Source organism: Neofelis nebulosa, chromosome 9 (assembly GCF_028018385.1).
Source record: "Neofelis nebulosa isolate mNeoNeb1 chromosome 9, mNeoNeb1.pri, whole genome shotgun sequence".
Lineage (NCBI taxonomy): Eukaryota > Metazoa > Chordata > Mammalia > Carnivora > Felidae > Neofelis > Neofelis nebulosa.
The window spans coordinates 89,556,158-89,579,829 of record NC_080790.1 but is presented as its reverse complement, the minus strand read 5'-3'; the positions used below and the strand labels follow the sequence as shown (position 1 = coordinate 89,579,829).

General features: G+C 48.9%; 1 protein-coding gene and 1 long non-coding RNA gene across 3 annotated transcripts in view; one reads left to right on the top strand and one right to left on the bottom strand.

The window, feature by feature from the left end:
- Window positions 1-23,672, bottom strand: part of SH3RF3 (SH3 domain containing ring finger 3) — a 374,110-nt gene that overhangs the window by 108,319 nt on the left and 242,119 nt on the right. For both annotated transcript variants that reach the window (XM_058684636.1, XM_058684637.1), the window contains exon 4: window positions 43-396. In XM_058684636.1, the coding sequence (XP_058540619.1) occupies window positions 43-396 (354 nt within the window). The remainder of the gene's footprint in view (window positions 1-42; window positions 397-23,672) is intronic.
- LOC131485305 (uncharacterized) lies at window positions 17,656-20,460 on the top strand. The gene is made up of 2 exons (XR_009248764.1): window positions 17,656-17,907; window positions 20,373-20,460. It is a non-coding gene; the product is annotated as an uncharacterized LOC131485305 (long non-coding RNA).

Sequence of the window (23,672 nt, the reverse complement as noted above, 5' to 3'; positions counted from 1 at the left end):
TAGACACCTGGCACCTCCCTGTCCACGCACCGAGGACGTTACCTGGGCAGGAGCACTGCAGGACAGATGAGCCAGGTCACCAATCCTGGCTGCAGCCCGGGGATCACTGGAGCTGATCAAGACCGGAGCACTAATTTCCATGGAGTGCCTGTGGCTGGTGGCCTGGGAGGACTTGTGTGTCACACTAAGCGCAGTGAAGGAGTGGCGCTTCTTGGCATTCTTCTTGCTGTCCACACGCCGCTGAAAGGCACTGACTGCCCCAGTGCTGCTTAACGTGGGTCCTGGGGCCACACTGGCTGCCGCGCCAGGGTCAGAGGGCAAGGAGGCATGGCAGCCAGATGCAGCAGCTGGGCACGGCTTGTCCATCTCAATGAGCTGCTTGGCTGAGTCATTGAGCTAGGGGAGAAAGACAGAGGAAGGCTTCATTAAATAGAAGTCACACACTCGGTCCTGCTCTCCATGCTCTCAGCCTGTGTCCCTAGTTCAACCCGACAACATATTCACAATCACATAGATCTTTCCAACAGGGCATCCCTGTGAATGATGCCAGAAACAAACTGAGGCCGCAGGTTACATCTACAGATTTCATTGAGAAGGTTTCTGGAGCAGCTGTTTTTGTCTGCCCCTATGTAGCCCCAACCCTCTCCCAGGCTGCCCATTTCTGGGGCGTGAGGTGCAGATTTGCAGAGGGCATGGGACAGAGGGAGAAGAAGAAGGAACACAGCCATGCACCCCACACTCCCTACGGCAACAGGTTCCAGCCTGCCTTGCACAGTTCTGGCCAGGCTGGCAGGAAAATGCAAGGTGTATGACCAGAATGCACTTCTTAACTGCTGGTGACTGTGCATGGATGCTCTTTGCAGTACCTCCACCGCAGTACCTCTTTGCAGCCTCCACTCAGGCTGTCAAGACACAGAGCTGATGTGACTCCCAGCGCATGAGGAGGCAATACTGTATTGTTTTCAGCAATTCCGTAAGGTACTGCTCCTTCCCTTATCTCCTGACCCGTTCCATAAAATAGAAGGGGCTTTTACAGGGAAGAGTTTGCCTTTGACAAAGTTGGATCCTGGGTGGTGCTCATCAGGAAAGGTGGGACGGGCTGGAGTCCATGAGCAGCCGGTGGTAACTGGGAGTCAGCACTCCATGCCAGCTGACACAGGGCTGTGCTATGGCACCTGAGCCCAGAGGGGCCCTGTGCTCATGGTGGCCTGAGGATCTCAGGTCAATTACCCTCTATGAGCCAACTTGACCCCTGACTCCACACTTGGAGCAAGTTTTTCATTCCAGGTGTACAATGGAGCTCTTCCTTCTTGGTCTGCACTTGGCTCAAACTAAAGTTGTACTAATGGGGCAGCATGCACTGATGGAAAGAATGAAGGATGGGGAGCAGGTTACTGTGTATACAGAGTGGCCAGGAAGAAGGTATGACATGAGAATCAGCTTGGGAGCATCTCCACAAGGTGGGTTAAATAAGTATCATTATGCTAGGTAATGCCTGTAAAATCCCATTCCTTTTTCCTCATCTTTTCATATGTGGCATAAGAAATTGAGCCAATGCCAACTAGTCCTCTGGGGAACCTACGGTCAGGAAGTGCAGAGTAAGTCATAAAGGAACATAAGCCTTTGCTTTTTGCTTGCTCCTTAGCAAACAGAAACAGCTACAGGTGTCATGGGCTTGGGCAGGCCTGACACACGGCTTCTGCTAGCACGATGCAGCTCTGCTGGTGCTGGGGAGCAGCAGCCACAGAGACACCTACACCAGTGGGCATGGGTGCCCAGTCCAGCTTCTTGACCATAAGGCAGCAGCACACGGCTGGATCCTGGCTGCGGCTGAGAGCAGAGAGGACAGAGCTCCTGCTGGCTTTCCAAGGCCAGCTGGGGCTTCATCCCTGCCTGCTCAGTCCTTCTTTCTCTCCACATATCATATTCCAAATTTCCAGCCTATAGACATTAGCTCTGTGTAATTCCTAGGGGCAAAGGCCCTGAGGACGGTCACTGCCAAGCTCCAGTCTGCTTTCTGAATGTGTTCCAAGCACACCTCTCTGGCCTGACATAGAACGGGTGGAAATAGCCAGGAGCCTGCTGTGTTCTTACAGGTGGACAGTGATGTCCCCAGCCCATCCATTTCTTCTTAATGGTCTCAAAGGTGAAAAGGTCCCACCACTCTGAAGAAGTTTTCATAAAATTTACTTCAAGATTTGGGCCTCGGCCAGGGTTTTTTCTGTGTGACCACTGAGGCAAGCACAGGCGTGCCTGTCCCTGAGAGATGGGCAAGGAGAGGTCTCCAGTGGCTCATGAGATGTGGGCAGGGGTTGAGGGAAGGATGCTTTCATGGGCAAGCTATCCCCGGGCAGGCCAGTGCTGACCAGTGGCGTAGTGCCCTGGATGTGCTCCTGCACATTGCTCTTGTCACTGCAATAAAACTAGAAAAGAGAATTAGAAAAGGAGAAAGGAGGATCAGAAAGAAAAATGTGCAGTGTCAGACCATCCAGAAGGCTGAGTGGGACCCACCACCCCCTGGGATTTGAGATGCCGGCAGCAGGGTGTCCCCACAGTTCTGCCACAATGCAGTGGCGGTGGGCTTCAGATGTCAGCCATGCACAGGAGGTACAGATAACATTCCCACAACAGACAGAATGTCAGGGGTCAGTGGGGCTGAGCTGACCAAAAAGCCTTAGGGTCTTGGAGCCCAGAGTTTCAGGGTGTCCAGGCAGAGCAAGCTACCCCATGCTAGGCCCAGTAGGTCTCACATGAGTGCCATGGGGACAGAGGTCGCCCTAGAGTCGATATCCTAGTTAGGGCCTGGGACAGGACTTGGCTTGGTCAGGACTGTCCACCAAGTCTTTCACTAGGGATGTACTATGACATAGGGTGTCCAAGAGAGGGGCCACAAAGGCAGAGATAAGGAACACTGAAAGAGGAAGGGGTACACCAAAGACGAATCTCCCTTCTCCACATTTTGGTCCAGCTCTGCTGCCCCGAGGGAGGGAGCTCCCAGAGTGTAAATGGCACCCCATGTGCCCCCCTGCCTCATGCACTGGCAGGGCACAGCCTCCCCTGCACCGGGGCCACTTCCCAGGCTGAATGGACTTCAGAGGGAGAGAGTCTCCTGCCTGAGAGGTCAGGGGAGGAGGCAGAACACAGGGCCCTCTTGGAACATGAACACAGCTGCAAAACAGGTGGGGGACAGAGAAGGTTGAAGTGAAGCCAAAGTAAAGAACCTGGAGTGCGCAGAGTTCAGTGCTGATGGTAAGGCGCAATCTGAGGTGCCAGTTTAGGGAAGAGGTGAGTCAGCAGAGGCCACTGGGGGCAGCCCACAGGGAAGAATAGAACTGAGCAGGGTCTTGGTGGCTGCAGAGGGCTCAGATAGGAGTGGGGGTAGGGGAGGGGCTGGGAAGAGCACATCCAGGAAATCCACAAAGGTGGGAGGTCCTCAAAGGCAGGGGGAGGCAAACTGGAACCAGCTGTGGATCTGCATGTCCCCGGTGCAGGAGCCACACGCATGTCATAGGCTGAGCCTGGAATGTGGGCTGGATCAAGGGGAGGGAGGGCCATGCCAGAAAGACAGGCCATGCCTGTTCCCACCTGCCATGAAGACTGACTTCAGGCCTGGGTTAGGAAAGCCCTGGGATGGCGGAGGAAATCACTAGGCTCTCCCTCAGCACACACTACTAGGGTTTGCAGCTGGTAGCATCTTGATGAGTTAAAAAAAAAAAAAAAGCCCCACTGAATTTAAACAGTCAGAGCAGGGGATGCTTCATGTCCACAATGCCGAGTAGATCACACAAGCAGCAGCAGTGGATGTCCGGCTGCCTACAGACAGCCCAGGAGCAGGGCCGCAGGCCTGTCAGCATTTCCATTACGAATACCTGCCTTTCAGAGGGAGGTTTTAAAAAACTCACTGTAGGCCCCAAAATGTGTGATCTAAATCCAGGATTATTTCCTTTGAAATGTCTCGTCCAACCAGGCTCAGCTGTTTTTGCTCTATTTTATGACTTTATTCATTTGCTTCCTCAACAGTGTTAGCTCACAGAACAAACCAGTGGCTGCTGCCTTCCATGGCCCTCCATGGGGTTGGCCTCCTGGAGTCCAGCGTTCTGCACCCATGCTGAAGGGCCAAGAGGAACACAGAGAAACAGGAAGTACCAGAGACAATGACTTTCATTTACCAGCATCAGAGCACAGCCTCAACCCTTTCTGCCATGTGTCTCCATGTAGCATGTTATTATGCAGACATAATGGCACCAATAATGCCCAAGGCTGGGCTAAAATAACTCTGTTCTTCCCCAGAGCAGCTGATCTGGAGTGTCTCACTTAGCTGCCCCATGACTCTGCTGAGTATTAGAAACTCCAGGATATCCGGGCACTGACAGAGCAGGTGGGTGCACGTCCTAAACACACAGAGCCATGATGTGAGGTGATGTCACAGCCAGCAGCACCGCAGGGGCTGGCCCTGGCAGTACCCTGCTCACCAGCAGCCGTATGGCTCATCCCAATGCTGGCTGGTCCTCAAGACGTCTGCCTAACAGGCTGCTCACAGCCAACCATGCTGCCCTCCTTCTTGATGGCGACTAGGGTGTGGGGGTAGCATGCCTCTCTCACTCATGCTCACCGTAGGCACTGAAAGGGAGGACCGATAAATGTCCATCAAAGATGGGGGTTCTTAGTAAGCTGAAGGAGCGGGGAGGGCTACTTCCAAGTGGTGAGTTCTCCACACGTCACCAGCAGCCTTAGGGTCCCTGACATCTCTGCAGTAGGCAAGGGATGTACCAATGAAAGACCCTCATGATGAAGAGAAACAGTTCAGATTTATCTTCTTTACTGAATCTTTGCTTTTGTGACAAGTGGCTTCTTTTTGTATCCATATATACATAGGATTAACCAGTACTTGGCCACCCTCAACTGGACAGCCTGGCTTACAAGGCTTAGTGCAGTGGCCAGCAGACTGTGCACTGGCAGAGGCCACACTGATTGCTGCAGCTGGGTGACCTGGTCCAGGAGGCGAAGCTCAGTGTTGGGGGGAGCTGCCATCATCTTCCCAATAAGCTCCAATTAGTCATGTCACGAGGTGCTCAGGTGCTAGTGCCACCAATGCCACCAATGCCATCCCAGTCCACATGGGGCCATTATCGCAGGACACCCTCACCTGCCAGCATCTGCCCGGGACAGCAGCTCCTGCATCAAACCCCTTAGGTACAGCCACGATTTCCCATTTCCTCAGACTCCCAAGCGGGGGCAGTGTCTGCTGGCCTGCCTGTACCCTCCACACTGCAAGAAATCGATGGCTCTGCCCTCCCCTGAGCAGGTGCTGCGGCCTGCCTTGTCGACCTATAGGATCCTGCCTGGTTACTGGGGGTCCTAGGGGAGGGCCAAAGAGGGGGTGAACACTGAAGTCAGCCCCCTTGCTCCCCCGCACAATCAGGATGCTAGAATACTCTGTGAGTAGCTGTGAAGGGTGGTGTGTGTGGACAATGAGTGCTTCCTGGGATTGTGCCCAAAGATTGCTCCCTGCTCCCTTCCGAGCCCCCCACTCCAAGATGCTCATCTGGAAATGAAAGAGCTCTGCTTCTCCATCTGCATGTGGCTGGTCACCTCATCTATTTCTCCAACCTACAGAGATAGGAATACACAGGCATAGACTGCATTGTTTTCATCCACACCCCCCCCCCCAAAATCGGTGATTAGCCAATGTACCCAATAATTCCCATTTTGACTGGTTTGGGATGGGAATAGAAGATATTTCCAAATTCCATACAATATGGAAACAAAGTAGTGGCACCAACACGTGTAAGCCTTGATGGGTCTGCTCACGTATCATGAGGACAGTCACTGGCACCTGGAAAAGAGGGCACCCATGGCAGGCCTTCCCCTTCCTGCTCTGCGGGAGGCCCTCTACAGGAGCCAGCCCAAAATCCAAACGCTTAACCACCACACACATTTCCTCTTCATGGAGTCCAGTCTTGAGGGTGAGACATACCAGTCAGCCAGAGCCGCACCCCCATCACAGACTGTACATCCTCCTGTGGCTTAGGACCCTCTTCCCAGGATGCTTCCTCACCAACTTTGTCAGCTCAGATGTGGTCTTCCTCCATACCACTCTTCCCTCCAGCCACAGAAACACCTGCAAATGTAAGAACTGAAGGGTCTCTTCTTTCCCTTGTTCAAAAAATTCCATAGGAAGGCCTCTTAGAGTCAGTGGTGGAATTCTAGCTGCATGTGAATTTGGGGACCAGGTTAAGTAAAGAAGGCTCTCACCGGCAGGCTTACATGAGCCCTGAGAGCCCTTTGGTGAGTCCAAGACTAGCAATGGACTTTGGCACTTGGTCCAGGAAAGTGCCAGAGATGGGGGCCTGAGCAGAGCATGGTTACCCAGAAATCACCAGTTCTAATCAAGAGGACTTTATACTGAAGTATACTGTGGGAAGCATTTTTTTAAAAGAGAGAATAGGATTGGAAAACCAGACATACAAGCTGATATCAGATGTAACATGAAAGGAAGGACAATGGGTGAAGGGTTCCTTGCTCAAGCAAAAGAACAGAGAAACCCTTCCATCCTAACCCAGAGGTAGGAAGTACAGCCTCAACACATCGACAGCATGGAGCAAGGGGCTTGTGATGAAGACCTGAGGGAGGGAAATGTCTTCCCTCTCTCAGAAATCCAGGAAACCAAAGAGGTGATCATGCTGGAAGGCAGCCGTCACAATTTAAAACAAAGGCCACCAATCAATGCATGCACACAACAGATAGTTTCTGAGCACCTGCCTGTCCTGAGCTCCTAGGTGCCGGGATGCTGTAGGGAACAAGAGAGGCTGCTCTGATAAAGCTTATACTTCAGTGTGGGGTGAATAACCGGGGCGGGGGGTGCTTTTTAAAGACGCGCATTTTGGTTCGATAGATCTGGGATGGCACCCAAGTTTCTGCATGTCTACAAACTCCCAGGAGATATCGCTGTTGCTCCCACCAGACCCTCTTTGACTAGAACACAGACTGCTTTGCAACCTTGGCTTCACAATGAAGCACTCTCCCCACAAAAGAGCCACATGGCCAGAAACAGCAGCTTTTGCTTGGCATTTGCCTTTAATGCACTGCTCCCACCCCTGGTGGGCTCAGTAGACCATAGGTCACCATGCCTGGTAGTTGGCCTATTATTCCTGAGAGCTTCACAAACTCAGGAGTGGATGAAGAATGGCCTTTACCCACCCGAAACTTCTGTTAGGAAAAATCTCAGGAGCCTCCTGCTTCACTGAGGTGGGCAGGCAGAGATGGCCGGCTGCATTTTGATCTGTGCTTATTTGTAAAACACTCCATTCTTTACGAGGCTAAATCATCAGTAGGGGCAGGTGAGAACAGAATGGTTTCTTTTCAGCTCTGGCACACCTCACCCTCCTCCCCAAAGGCTGTGTCTGGAATACAGGTTGGGCCTTTGATGAGAAAGGCTGCCAAAATGAGGGCTCTGGACCACTGACTGAGCAGGTCAAAGCAAGAGGCCTGGTGATGACCACCAGCCAAGCACATCCAAGACCCACCTTCATCTCCACAAGGCTCGTCTCACCCTTGTATCCACCATCCAAGGTCGACACGGCCATTTTACAGATGAGAAAACTAAGGCTCCAAATAAAAGTTTAAGTGTCTTGTTCTGAATCACACAGTTAACAAGCAGCAGGATCACAATTGCTCACACCCTTTCTAACACAGCTCACTGGATCTACCATCATTCACTTTTCACCACAGAGTGTGGGGATGCTTTTCTGGTATGGATACATCCTTGCATTAAAAAATTGTTATAGTTATTGAGGTGTACCTATGCATTTGGCCATTAGAAGAGGTTGGGTTCATTTTAGAGATTCAAATGGTTCTTTAAAAACCAGAACTTTTTGGGAGCATGGAAATTAGGTCGGGCAAATTCTCACACTAGGAGGACCCCAGCTGCAGTCATCAAAGGTGGGAGGCTATTTCTGTTCCCTTCCTATTTATTTCAAATGGACAGTGACTTCACAGGCCTGTTAACAATGCCGAACTTTTTTACCAGGAACATTGAACTCTAGACATCTGTAATACCATGTGCCAACACTCTGGACAGACATTCTCCCATATGCTGAACAATATCTGTTGTGCACCTGCTACAGGAGAGGCTTATTTACCCTGAAGGGGGTCCCCATCCTTAGAATTAAACATTTTATGAGGGAGTAAGTGCTGTGGTGATGTGCTGGAAGCCATTATCCCTGGCCACTGGCACTCCTGTGTGTGACCCACACGCATAGGGCAGCTGCCTCTTTTCTATCCTCTTCTCTCATGTTCCCTTCTCAAGATGGCTGAGGTGGACAGGTGAGGCTGTAGTTGCCAAAGTCAGCTGGTGAACTGAAGCCATTATTCAGACAACTGAGGTTTAAAACAAGAAATATGCAGCAACTAAGACAAAGGTGTAGACAATGGCCTCATCTTGCATATAAAAACTGAGCACAGGCAAGGATTTTGAAAGACATGATCCTAAGAATTAATGTGAAGGGTGGGGAATGGTGTTAATTTCAACATCCCATTATCATGGACTGGACAAAAGCCAGGGCACTTCCTGTGAGTGGTGGACTACACCATTCTGCCAGTCCCTGGGAAAGCTTGTAGAGCAGGGGCTGTTTCATATGCCTCCATGGGCTAGCAGCTCAGGGTAGGGGCAGCTGAGCTAACTGAGGACTGGTTTGGCAAATCTGCCCCACCCTCTCGCAGACCATAGTGACATTCACTTTGTAACCCTCTGTGGCTGCTATGCTGCCCTGACAGCACCTTCCTGAGGTCGGAGGGGCCCCTGGTCCTCTACAGACACCTGCAACATGGCAGTAAGCCCAGGCAATAACCTCACTGCCACTACCATGCCCATGTACACCTACAGACACCTGCAACATGGCAGTAAGCCCAGGCAATAACCTCACTGCCACTACCATGCCCATGTACACCTTGCCCCGAGATAGAAAATCAGTGTGTCCCTACTTGGTAAGCGGGTCCCTCCACTGCACAGAAACTACACACCCCACTCCTTCCCCCTCAGCCTCTGCCCCAAGTTGTCATCCCTTCCTTCTTGGGCACTCACCCCAATTACCACAGGGAATGAGGCTTCCCATTCTTTGAATTCAGCCTAATAGTGGGTTATGTTCCCTGCCTGTGCCAGCAATTACACTCTTGATTTGGGAGCAAAGCCCCCACAAAAAGGAAGATTCCAAGAAGAGTCTGATAAATTAAAGTAAGAAAACGAAACTTCACTCAGTCGTTAAGAATGTGCAAAACTCAGAAAAAAACTCATAAGCAGCTAACAGTTATGAAAGCACCTTAGTAGTGTATGTCCTGTAAGCAAAAGGACCATTTATTGGAAGCTTTGTGATCAGTGTAGGGACTCTGTCATAATTCTTCCTGAAGATAAAACTTAAAAGGAAAAAAAAATGGTTGTTTTCAAACTGAGGAGAGGAACACAAAGGCACCATTTATTCTCTGTTTTCTGCAAGAAGCCCCCACGGGGACGTCTCTCTGCTGGGTTGGTGGCAAGACCTCTAACTGTCCCAGCAGGGGCACATATGGCCTCCTGCAGAGATGCTCCAGTTCCAGGAGAGCGCCCTGCCTGGGGTGTGCTTGCACATGCGTTTCTGACCATTTTAGACCAGCACCGGAGTAAATAATCTCACAGAAGTCACAGATCTGAGGCAGCTAAGAAAGGAGGAGGAGGGAACCATAAAGAGATGGGGCTGGCCCAGAATTCAGAAGGCAGGTGGCAGCTTCACTAATGGGTCCCAGGGCCAGACCAGCACAGTGACCCAGTCAAGGGCCCTGTAACCTTTATCCCTGGCAGTAAAGAATTTCTGGGCACACAGCTCCAGTAAATTACATCTATTTTCTAGTCTACCACTATATTATATACACCATAAAACATACACATAATCGAAACTGAAACTTATAACTCAAAAAATTTAGATAATAAATTTGAAAAAAGTTCTAATATTTCCTTTCCTTACAGAACTTCATGTGCCCTACTTTGAAGGTCTCTCGCTAAGAGTAGTGGTTTTTAAACTATCAATTTAGTGGGCCCTGATCAGTATTTTTTAAAAGATGAATCAGATTAAAACAGAAAATACCAGAATGCATCACATGCACTAAGGGTAAAAGTAGTTCCAGGACACATTGGTTTAGTTTCAACATACACACCACTGTATACTCCAGGTCAGGATGTAAAATGCATTTCTCATTGTGAGTCACAATCTAAAAACATTGAAAGCCACTGGCATCAAGGGGAACAGAGAACTATCTCCCCATCAAGAAATAAAAGTCCTCCTTCCCCCATCTGCACAGGTTGAAGGTGTGGTGTGGCACCCAGGACTGCCACATGGTGCTCTCTAAGGACATCCAGAGAGCCTTTCTGGGGGCACCCCAGGCACCACAGGCTTCCTGCAGAGGACACAGGTTTAGAAACACCACTTGCCTCTGAATCCATCCAACCCTTTCTAGTCCCCTCTGGCAACACGCATCCTTGAACACACACACCAGCTGTGCATGGGTTTATGGCCACAAGGGAGGCACTGATGGCCCTATCTGACAGAGCTTGGGTGCTATGCATCCAAAGTGGGACCCTGCCCTACATGGAACATCTCTGGGACTGGAAATCAACTCCCAAGGGCAAAGAACAGAATCTACGTGGCCAAGAGATCCAGGATGCTGCAGCAAGCTCCCAGTGTGGCAAGGGACTGAGAAATGGAAGACGGGCCCGGCCATCACTGAATTATTCTGCTGCAGCCTTTACATTCTGACTGCTACTTCCTCACCACTTTAAATTTTTTTTTAATGTTTATTTATTTTTGAGAGAAAGAGAGAGCACGAGCAGGGGAGGGGCAGAGGGAGAGGGAGACACAGAATCCAAAGCAAGATCTAGGCTCTGAGCTGTAAGCACAGAGCCCGAAGCGGGGCTCAAACCCACATACCATGAGATCATGACCTGAGCCGAAGTCAGCCGCTCAACCGACTGAGCCACCTAGGTGCCCCTTCTCACCAATTTTAAACAGGCTTCAACCATTTACAAAGCCTCCAGATAGCATGTATCTCCTCCCCCACCCTCCCTCTCTTTCTGTCTCTGTCCTTGTCTCTCTCTCTCCCTCTCTCTCTCTCTCTCTCTCTCTCTTGATCTCAGGGCAATCTCTGTAACAAGACCATCAAGATCTGAGAGCTGATACAGAGTTTTGAAATTTAGAGGCTACTTCTTCCTCTTGTAAACATTCATCTCACTTAACAGACGGTTAATGAGCTTTGTGCCAGGCACGCAATAGGTGCTCAACAAACACCTAGTCAATGAAAGTATACAGCTAACATGAGCATTTGTATGCAATAACGTCTACTTATTGAGTATGATCTAAATACTGTGGTCTGCACTTTGACCTATGCCCTTATCAACCCCTCTGGGGAGGTGAAATTCACACCCCACTTTGCACACGCCCACCCAGTGGCTAAGAGAAGAGGGAGTGCTGGAGCTAGCACGCCAAACATTCTTGTGAACCCGGGGCCTGAGCTCCCAGTTACAGCCCACTTGGTTCACATCAGTCACCCACTGGCTGTCATGTGTGAGCTGTACACAGAAACATGTGGCTGGGGAAGCTTTTTCACGGAAAGACCTTTCCTTAGGGATATATTTCACAGTCACAAAAGGGGTATAAGAATATTTGGAATTTATAAATGCAAACTGAATGAAAGATCAATTAGAGAAAGATTGGTATAAGTGAGGAAGGAACTTAATTTCAATGGTTACAGGCAGCGGCCAAAAGTGACATGAGTATTTGAAGGTAGGGGAGAGGCACAGGCAGGAATACAAACACATGTGTGTGTTTATGTGCTGTGTCAAGCTGTGCTGTGCTGAGCTCAAGTCAGTGCTCATGTCATAGGAATTTCAGGCCAAATGGCAGTGAGAATTGTGACCTGAAGCCTCTGTAGACTCCTGAACAGGGAACGGATAGCTCTGTGGAGCTGGTACAGAAGTTTTGAGGAAGATCTGGGCAGGGCTGTTGGAGACTCCTGGGTCAGTAGGCAGTGGGGGACATGCCTAGATGGACTGACTGGGAGAGGAGAGACACCCAAGCCACCTGGGTTTGGTGCTACATAAGAAGGGGATCTGATTACTGAGCACACATGTATTAGACGCCTGCTGCATGAGGGGGGTTTTGCTTGGCATCAGTGAAAAAAAACAGATAAAACCCCTGCCTTCATGGAGACCCAGCCAATAAACAAGTAAACACATAGGTATATTTAGTATGTCGGATGGTGAGGAGTATATGGAGAAAGAAATAGGAGAGAAGGCATGGTGGGTGGGGAGGGTGAAGAAAACCTCCGATATAACACCTGAAGGAGGATAGCAATGTTGACACTGAGGGGAAATGTGATGGGCATGGGAATCGCAGGTGCAAAGGCCCTGGGGTGGGAGTGGGGCTGGAGTGTCTGAGGAGGAAGACGGAAGCCAGGATGACTGGAGCAGACTTATGGGTAGAAATGAGGTCAGAGATGACAAGGATCAGTGGGGCAGTCCTGGCTCTCCTCTGAGTGAGATGGGGGAGGTCTAAAGCAGCAGAGAGACATCTGATATGCATGCAACAGGATTCCCTGACTACTGGGCTGACAGCAGACTATAGGGCCAACGGGCTTTGAAGCTATTGCCACAACATCAGTGGAAAATTCTCACAATTTAATGAAAAAAGTAAGATGGAAATACTGATGTAGCATAATCCCAGACTTGTTCACAATATATGTATATTTATACATAGAAAAGAATAAAGGAAATAAAATAATATGCTCACAACATTTCATTTTTTTCCTACACTCATATTTATATTTACTGGTAGGATTATAGGGGATCTTAATTTCCTTGCTTCTATCTTTCTGAATTTCCCTGTTTTGAACAATAGCCTGGTATTATTTTTATAATCACAAAGTGATTAAAAACAAAACAAAAGAGAAGATTAGGCTGGATTATTGATCAACCTATGGTGAGATTTCATGAGTTGTGGCACTATTATATTTTTTCCATTTTGTAAAAAATGGGCAGGGTGCCATAAAAGACTTAGGTGCTTTTTAGTTGAGTGAGATGCAATATTTCTTAGGAGCAGGACATTTCAGGGAAGGGCTAGCAAAGGTTCCCTCTTCCTTGATGGCTTGGCTTCCAGCCCTATCTGCGTGGTGTCTTGGTATGGGAACACAGACCTGGCTGTTACACTACACAGCCTTTAGGGAGCTTCTTCTGGCAGTGTTCCTGTGGGAGGCTGCCAAGAGGGCATCAGAGGCTCAAAAGGTGGAAAGGAATCAAAATGAAAGGAAAATGGAAACCTAGAGAGGTTAAACAGAGGATGGAGCAGAGGCCAGCAAACCAGCCCCATAGGCCAAGTCCAGCTACTGCTTGCTGCTGTATGTAGTTTGGGGACACAGTCACACCAGCTTACCTGTTGTTTCTGACTGCTTCTGCCTTACAAATTAGAGTTGAGAAAAAAATGTGCCAACGCTGCACTGGGATGGCACACTTGCCTGGCCTCTGCTCCTGTCTCCTCCCCGTCTGACTGCTGGGAAGGCAGGTCTGACACAGCATTTAACTTTTCAACAGACATAAAAGTTGAAGGATGAAACCCCATCGTCCAGTTCTAGCAACCACCACCATTCTGCTGTTTCTGTTTCTTGTGAGGCCTGCCCCCTCTCCTGATTTTCTGGAGTATTTTAAAGCAAATTGCAGAAACCATGTAATTTCATCTGTGACTGCTCAGTGTGCGTCTCTAGCAGATGGAGATATCCAGTGTCACTGGTCCATCTACAGGGACTAGGTGGAGGTACTCTGTTCTGAAGCTGTAGGCTCTGGGGGTGGGAGCAGCAATTCTAGGCAGGGGTGTTGGCTTTTCAGTCTCCATGCTGGTGGGTGGAGGTCCCAAGGTCTAGCTTGGAGGCCGAGGAACTAGCAGGTTCCCTTACCTCCAGATCTGATGTACGTTCTTACATTTAGCTATAATGAAGTTAACCTTTCAACTTCCATCTCTCAGACCCTCATCTTTTTCTCAGCTGGATCCAAGAACAGGAGGCGAACACTTACTATGACAGAAAAACCCAATGATAACACAACAAATTCTCCCCAAAATTTATATATTTAAGAACACGTTAACATATGAACTGTGTTGCCAATTCAGCAGTGAGAAATGCAAACAAGGGCAGAGTTTCAACTAAGCATTCATCCCCCTTCTGAACACAAAAAGGTTTATAGAAGCGTTAATTGGCCCCCTGGGGATTATTCTTCCGTACCTGATGCTGGGCCTGGCTTCTTGATTGGTGAGCATGCACCCAGCTCCCAGCCTGCACAGGACAGGGATCCTGCACAGGGAGTACGCTGGGAAGGCTGGGGTGCCTCCAGTGCAGCTCTGGGATTGGAGCCGCCTGCTCTGCAGGTGACTGATCGGTGCAGTCCCCCAAGGGCCTGTGCTACCCTGCTGCTCCCACATTAAAGTATTGACCTTAGATTCTGTTAACCCTTTTCTGAAAGCTTGAGTGTTCCAGACAATGGATAATCCAGTCCATGGATACCCATTCTCCAAATGACTATCTTCCTTTACTCCGAATGAAAGAGAAGACTATTCCAAATAATTTTTTAAGGCATTGAAGTTGTTTTTCCTTATTCATATGATAGGACTGAAACACAATACACTAACAGTAACACAATTTTGCAATAAGACCTTGTCTGCTTCCTCTTCCTGCTCTCTACACAGGGGGGTCTAACAATAATGTGAAAGGTAATGTTATTTTCTAACTCCTAGGTCTCACTCTGTGCCAGCCAGTGCTGTATGCACTTTACTTATATTACTGACTTAATCCTCACCAGAGCCCAGTGAGGTAGGCAAGTGTATTATGCCCAGTGAGGGCATTATGCTCAGTGTATTATGCCCAGAATACAGTGTATTATGGTGAGTGTATTATGCCCAGAATACAGATGAGGAAACTAGAGGCCAAGGAGGGGGAAGTTTGGTAGGTGACAGAGTGGGGCTGAGCCCAGTGGATTGGTGCTGTGACTCTGCTTGATGCCAAGGCAGGAAGGGGCAGCAGGGCAGTGAGCAGGGCAGGGGTGAGGCCTGGTGGGTCTGCAGCCTGTGGTGAGGAGTCTGGATTGATTCTAAGAGTTACAGGCTCCACAGGAGGCCTATCAGGAGTGAGGCCACCCAACTTACCTTGGGGATGGTTCTGGTCACTGTGTGAGATGACTCTTAGAGACATCACCTTAGAGTGCAGACTGTCTGGGAGAGGGTGAGAGGTAGCATTCCATGTACTAAGGGGCCCAAGAGCCCATGGGGTCTAACCATTGCAACTTAAAACCTTTTAGTTGAGAAGGTTCTTTCGACATTCATGTTACACTAACAAAGCTTCCTAGATCAAAGCAGGGATGGGCTTGTGAATGACAAGGACATGGTCAGGGAGAGTCAGTGGACTTGGGGATAAAGGTTGTGTGTAATGAGCAGCAGGAGGGTCTAGGGGAGAGATGGACCCAAACTCAGACTCACCTACTCACAGCAAACAGCAACATCCTCAAAGTGGCCTCCGAGACCCTGTAAAGTCTGCCTCCCACTGCCTGCTCCACCTCACCCTACTTGGACTGGTCTGTCACTCTGGCCACCACTACCCCTCAGTCATGAGCCAGCTTAGGCCACCACCTGGAACCTGAACTGCTCACTCAGAGATCGCTTCCTCACTGGGGCCTTCCAAACATGCTAATTAAAATTACAGACCCCTCTACCTCACTTCGCTCCCCTCCTTTGTCAGCTTTATTTTTCTCCATAGAGAATATACTACCCTCTAGAATTTGTTTTTCTCTACTATTTGTCTTCTCCCGCTACAACGTGGGTTTCAAGACGTTTCTCTTCTGCTGTGCTATCAGCTGCATCTCCAGGGCCTGGCACATGGTGCTCCATGAATACATGAATGAATGAAGGGATGGGTGAATGAGGAAACAAATGGTGGTCTGAAAGGTATAATCCACACAGCGCCATAGTAGTCGAAACATGCCATTTCAGCCAAGGGCTAAGACGTGCTCACAGAAACCTAATGCAGAAGGAACAAACAAATCTCCAGCTCTTGACAACCACTCTGGCATTGGCAGGTGTATCTCTATTTTACAGGTGAAGTTGCCCAAACTGAACGTGGCTGCATTCACTCTCCTTGGAGACACCGGCCAGTGTACTTCTCCCAGCAGGGCAGTGGCACACAGGATAGGCTGCCTTCATCTACGAGGGGCGAGCCCGGAGTACAAGTGTTTATGGAAACTTGGACACCTCTAGGATCTCATTAAGATGGTTTCCCAAAAAGGCCAACATAGCTCTGCAGTGTGCTGAGGGTCTATGGGCAGGGAGGCAGGCAGGAAAATCACTGAAAACAGAGACATCTGGGAAAGTGTGGTCAACAAACCAAGTCTTTGTCCCTGCTTGCAACAAAAGGAGAGTCCTCAGTAGCTTCAAACTGTAATTCTTAATTGCTCTCACTTTGAATATTTGAAAGAAATAAAAGTAACAGAGAATAGCTTTGAGTTTCTCTGAGTAAGTCAAGCAGAAATAAGATGAAGCCAGAATTAGCCGCATTTTCTCATTTTGTAATAATTGGTTGAATTGCGGTAGCTATAGAAAGTCTCTCAATATGCACATGCACCGTTTGAGCGTTCTACCTGAATCTTAAAAATGTCTAGGCCACCAAAAACTTTATATCCCTTCTTTTCCAAACAGGAAGCGATAATAAAAGGTAAGAGGAAAGAGCTGTATAATGACATGTGAGGTATTTTCCAACTGGCACACAGGGTCAATTTTGGTAATAATTCATTGTCAAGTTTCTGAACTAATGGTGAGGCAGCAGCTTGGACCAGCCGGGCAGATCTCTCCACTAAAGCTTGGTCAGCTCTGGGAGGAAGACGCCCGAGTCCCCCGATGACCCCAGTGACTCCAGATGGATGTGTTTGCTTCCAGCTGTACAACCAGACATGCTGTTCCTTCTGCACTAAACACAGGCCCTGAACCTCAGCCAAGAAATATTCCACTGTCACCTTATTAACACCCAGAGTTAAATCTCTCCACAGCTAAATATGCTTTCACCATCACATCTGAAAAATAGCTACCACCACCATGGCCTGCCCAAGGGGAAGAGGGGGCTTCATAAGCAGGACTCTGCCTGGGTGGGTGGCTCCCCCATTGATGGCCAAGGCCCACCCTTAGGACTAAGTGGAATCTAACAAAACAAGTTTCTTCCCTAAGTTCTATCTTAGACTTGGGCCCACCCAGACCTGCTGCATAAAGCTCTCTGGGACTGCGACCCCGAGTGTTCAGATGATTCTAATGTTCACTGAAGTTTCTGAGCCACTGGCCCAGGCTACCCCAAATGGAAAGGTAGAAATGAAGAGACAGGAAAGGAATGTGAAAAGCCGAGGAAAGGCAGCGTATTGTAGCATGGTGGAGGAAGGGCAGGCGGGAGTGGACAGTTCAGGACAGCCTATGGGGAGCAGTGCGAGGCATCTGTCTCCCTGAGTAACAGGAAAATGAAGACAGAAGCAGTCTGAGGTCACAAAGGGCTCAGTGGAGGGTGCTCCAGTTTGGTGAAAAGAGAACCCATCCTTCACCTACTTGGTATGCTGGATCATGACTGCCCATGGGGGTGACATGTGAGGGGAAAGGAGAAGAGCAGGGGGAGCCAAAGGCAGAAATGGTCATACAAGTACATGGTGAGCACGTTTTGTTTCCCACTGGACAAACTTGAGGCTAGGACACAGGTGAGAGGCTTGGACACAGCGCGCATGAATGCCAGTTCTTTGCCAATGTCACCTGCATTTTCAGCTGATCCTAGATGGAGACATTTTCAGTCCCTACTTGTCTCTTGAAGATGGAAAATCATGTAAGCCTTTTCTTGCTTTCTTCTTGGCCTGCCAGCAGCTGCACCTCTCAGTCTTGGGCAAGACAGTGAGGCTCCTCCTTATTCCCATAGGCCCTCCTGGTGAGACCAGTGAGCGAGGACAGGTGGTTTCCCAGGGACCTCATAAGTCCTATGTCCTGAAAGCATCCCAGCCAAGATCTTTCCAGAATTGGCCTATTTTGTGCCATCAAATGCCAAGACCAAGATGGGAAAAAATTATGCATTATAGGGTTTGGCTTCTTACATTTGTAGTTAGGGATAAAACAACAACAACAAACCCAGAAATTATGGAATGTACAATAGTGTGTTACAAAGATGTTAACTTCCCAAGTAATTAAAGCAGGGTGAGTTGGTATCTATGCACTTTTCCATTTTTGTTGGGGGAAAAATCTCAATGATCACACATATGTGTGCATGCATCATGCCTTGGGATGCAGATGCTGGCAGGAAAACATGGAGACCCAGATAGTGGCTGGGCAAAATGCACGAAACTGAAGTCTTACTTTCCTATGGAATTGTCTCGTTTCTTTATGTGATTCCTCCAGCAGTAAAGTAAGGGAAACTGGTGAAGGCAAGGCACATTGCCTGTTCTCCTGATGGGTCCAGGATTTTCCTCCCAGACCACTTTGCTCAGATGCAAAGAAAACACAGGATGCCAGGAGCTGTCCTGCCTGGCTCCTGCCCAGTCCCATCTGCTCTCCCCTCCCTCAGCTTGCTCAGCCAGTGTTCTCTTTGGTGACTAGAGTTGCCTGTTAAGTGCATTAAGTTTTCATGAAGGCACTGTCCACATCTGGACACAGAAATGCAGGCAAAACTTGTAGTCAAGTCAAGACATGGGGGGATCCCCACTGCTGCCAGCTGCCTACTGCTGTGGAAGCTTGTTAAGAAATGGGCCAGGCAAAAAGAAAAAATAAAACAAACTTTAAACAAAATGGCACCCCCCTCCATTCAATGGCAGAAATCTCTGAGAAGTTTCTTTCCTGTGCCCTTCCTGAGGTCTTTTTTTCTACATTGCTTCTGATGCAGTGAGCTCAGGTATCCTGAACTTCTCTCAGGGCAAGCAGGGGCACATTAGAAGGGAGGAAATGGAGGGAGAGCACATGACAGTGTTTGGAACTTGGTCGTCACCAATATCCATAGTACATAATTGCCTCAAAGGCTTTCCACCAGTTCCTCATCTCTCTAAAAAGTCCTTGATTACTTATTCTTGGCACTGGAGTTGGGGACAGGCAGCACAGGAGACCACAGCTGACCTGCAGCTTTCCTGTTCTGCCAAAAATACCCCTGTGGTTCTAACTTTCTCATCCCTATTTACTTTTCCCCAAATTTTACTGAGATACAGTTGACCTATAACACTGTACTAGTTTATGGTGTATAGCATAATGACTTGTCACCCTTATTTCAAAATTCCTGAACCATGACAGGTTAACACTCATTTAGCCAAGATGGGATAATATAGATCTGACATGCTGAGAACAGATCTATGAAACATGGCTTTCAGACATGGGGCGGGGAGTGGGCATCAGCAGCTCAGGGCAGTAACTGATGAGAGAGGTGAAGCCTGCCACCTGAAGCCTCAGGTTCCCCTGGAATTGAGAAGATGGAGTTTGGGTTCTGGGGAGGCCACAGTAACTGGTATCTGTGGGCTCAAGTCCTAGAAAGGAGAGATCTGCACAGCTCCACCCACAAAGTATACAGCTGAGTATTGATGAGAACATTCATAGGAAGAAATTACCCAGAGCTGGGGAAAGAACCACCAAAAGGGGAAGACAGAACAATACCTGAGGCTCACACAAAGCTGGGAACAGTTTGCATTCCCACTTTTGAGAATGAAAACCTCTTAAATCATGGGGCATGGAGTGGAGAAGATTATAGCTTTGGAAGTGGGGATAATTAGCTCTACATTAGAGGTGCCCTAGTCCTTCAGAACAAAGCTTAAAAGCAAGGCTCAAAAGCATCAAACTGTTTGTAAGTGACCTAGTGACATCCCAGAACGCTTAAGAATATCTGTAGGAACAAAAAAACATCTAGCACCGGAAAAGACAAAATTCACAAAGTTGGTACCCAATTAAAAATATCAGGCATGCAAAGAAGCAGGAAAATGCAATCTATAAATCTAATTTATAGTTATTTAGAGAGGAGAAAAATCAGTCAGTAGAAATAGAACCAGAAACAACACAAAAGATGGGATTTATAGATGAGCATGTCGGAATATTTACTATGATTATACTTCTAAGCATGGGTGGGTAGAGATACAGAGGACATAAGAAAAACTCCAATTAAGCTTCTAGAGATGGAAACACAGTGTCTGAGATAAACTCCCCAAGACACTCCAACCGGCCACCCAACTGCCCTGCGGTCAGGGCAGGGGTAAGCTGCTTCTATCTGTCTGTGCTTCTCACTTGCCAGTTCCCTTCACTGAGCCTGCTTTTCATCTCCTTCCACAGACAGCAGGAATTCCAGCAGCATGCTTCAAACAAAATCTCTCTGCAGGAAAGAATGGGTGAGGTTTGGTAAAATGTGCTGCATACACAAGATGTGCCACCTCTGTGGAAAGTTCTGGGGTCAGGCCTGCCCACCAGCCCCCACAGCAGCAGACCTGGCTTTGAGGGAGGCTCTGAGGGCAGGAGAGCCGTGGGGAAAGAGCTGCAGCCACATGAAGTCACCTCATTGGCTTTGCAGTGAAACATGAAGACACAGCTGCACGTCATTGGTTTTAAAAGTGCACCAGGGTGAAATGTTACTAAAGCCTTATAAGGCTACTAACCTGGTGCTTGGGGCAAGGAGGTTCCTGGGTCCCCTGTGAGTACCTGGCATCAGCATCACTATTTCCAGACCCCACCTGTCTGCACACAGTGAGCTTCTAACAGCCCTGACAGTAACCCGTGGGGAAAGAGAAGCCAAGTCAGGGAGACAAAATCCATCTCTATGTTAGCACCAGGACGTTTCTGCCAACACTGCATACAAGTTAGCAGAGCTGATTTGTAGGCTGTAAAGAATGATAAAGGAAAATGAATAAAAGCAAGTAGATGATATCCTTTATCCAGGAGACCCCTTAGGCTGGGAGCCACTGCCCCCACTCACTGGGCTGATGAGAATGTGGGGAATGGCCAGCTGAGTCCTCAGCAACTGTCAAGAACCTTCCACCTTCTCCAGAGGCCTCTGTCTCCCTGAAAAGTGCTTAGACACAGATGCCAGTGGCTGTAGAACCATTAGTTTCATTTGTGTAATGTGGAACCGCCCACATGGGGCTCCCACCTATTACCTCATTGGATCCTCCTGACAGGACTTTCTGATGTGGTGCCATCCACATTGTGAAGCAGGGGGGATGCTCAATGCAAAAGCTTCAAATAGAGGGATAAAGCCCATGTAAGCCTCTGCTTCCAAAGCCCTTACCTGGAGCACCAGGCCTTCCAACTCCATGCCCCACATTCCCAGATGGGAGGGAGGGGCAGGTCAACCGGGTGCAGGAAATGAGAAGCCCCCTTTTCCCTCTCACTGTCCATATTACTTCCTGACATGTTGGCTTTCCCTCTGAGGAGAAGAGGGAGTCCATAGAAGGAGAAGGGGGACATAGAGACCAGGACTGATGACTAAGAATGAGACCCCCAACCAGAAACACAGCTGCGAATCTGCCCACCCAGGATCCCACATATAGTGCAGGGTCTGTGGAGGGTGCTGAAGGGGAGAAAGAGGTCTTTTTGAGCCCCTGTCTATGCTGCTTTCCCCAATAACCTGGGTGTGGGCATTCCCTTAGAAGCCATATACACTCCTCATCTTCACCCCTGAAAACACACTGCCTGCCCCAGTCAAGGAGGCTGGAAAACCAAGACAAAGTTGATGAAATCATGAGCAATCTCTTCTTTGTATCAGTAGGTGGCAAATCCAATGGGTAGAAGGGCTGCCCACAACTTCAGAACAGTACAGAGCATGTACAATTAAAAACCTCAGATGGGGCGCCTGGGTGGCTCAGTCGGTTAAGCATCCGACTTCGGCTCAGGTCATGATCTCGCAGTCTGTGAGTTCGAGCCCCGCGTCAGGCTCTGTGCTGACAGCTCAGAGCCTGGAGCCTGTTTCAGATTCTGTGTCTCCCTCTTGCTCTGACCCTCCCCTGTTCATGCTGTCTCTCCCTGTCTCAAAAATAAATAAACGTTAAAAAACATTAAAAAAAAAACAACAACTCAGAATTATTTTGTTCCCAATGAAAGCTGTCAGTTGTGCCAATGAGTTATTACCAAATGTTTTAATACCATATTTAGAGATGGAGGTTCAAAATAATATTCTCTTTTTGTAAAATCTGAAGTGACAAGGAGACAAGTGTGTTACATGAGCAAGACGAGCTGAGTTCAACATTGTAATCAACTGAAGCTTAGAAGCAAACTGTCTAACAACGTACACTGTAATTATTGTGCTGAAGACAAGGACTCCCAAATGGGAAACAGTTGTCATTAGTAACTACCACTGCAGTTTTTGGTACTTCATTTATTTGGCTAACTCAAGATTTTCATTTCTGCCTCCACCGGTTTTCCAGGATCTAGAAACAGCATCACATCGACAGTTTTCCCTAACATCACATAGGATTCTTTCAACACCAGGACTGGGGCTTATGAGTCCTGACACCAACAGAGGGCTGGGGTCTGGTTCCTCAAAGTCAGAATTCTCTGGGCTCCCACTGGCCCTGGGATGAGGTTGCCCCCCCACCTCACTTTCCAGAGCCTGGCCCCATTCCCCCATCTCTCGCACGGTCCAGAATACAGCTCCCCTGGGATGTGCCTGCAGACGCTCCAGGCCTCCAGTGCCCCAAGGACATAGGGCTCCTCCCCTCAGGTTGGTGAGGACCAGGCACAGTTGTAGGAGGTTATGAAGGATTCACCTGGGAGCAGAAGGGCAGGAAACAGGACAGGGCTGTGCTGTCCTAGAACAGCAGGAGCCAGAGGACAGATCCACCATGTGCCCATGCTTCGGCTCCAGGCTTGAGAAACAGGCTTCCTGCAGAAGCTACTCTGGGGTACATACAGCTAAGTGTGGGGTGTTGAGTGACAGAGCTGTCTTTGATGCATTTGGGGTGTCAGAGGTAAATGAAATGGACTTCAGCATGTGCTAAACCTTCGAATTTCATCTTGCAGCCCCTCAGACCTGTTTGGACTTGGGCTTCCTCCCATCATTACCCATAGCCCAGGAACCTTCTCTCTCCTGAGCCATCTCTTCTTTCCAAACTGTCCTCCCAGGTCACCATCCAGCTCCACAGCCAGTGGCCAGCACCTTCAGCCTCCAGCAGTCCCCCACAGCCCAGCACTCATGTCCCACTAGCACCCCCATATGGCTGAGTCCCCAAACCAGGAGTCCTTTGCCCACCTTTCACATCCTCCCTCAGCTCTTGCATCTCTTCCACACACCCCACCATCTTCCCTGGCAAAGTCCCACATGGCCTCCGTTCTCAAGTCCTGAACTTTGTCATTCGCAACAAATAATGTGCCAAGTACCTGAGACCAGAACAACTCGGCATAAACTCTGAACATCCGCCCAGGCCTCAGTGTGCCTCAGAACCTTTCCCATTCATTCCTCCTCCCTCTGAAGGGCGGGTTTCTCTCCTGTCCGTCAAGGTGGGCCCTTATCCTCTCCTGTCTCTGTCTCTGTCTCTTCTCTAGGTGCCAATTAGCAATTACCCCCTGCTATCCCTTGGGTTTTATTGTTCCCCTCTCCTACCCTCCCCTTAGGGTGCCCCATCCAATATACAGCTGAGCAGC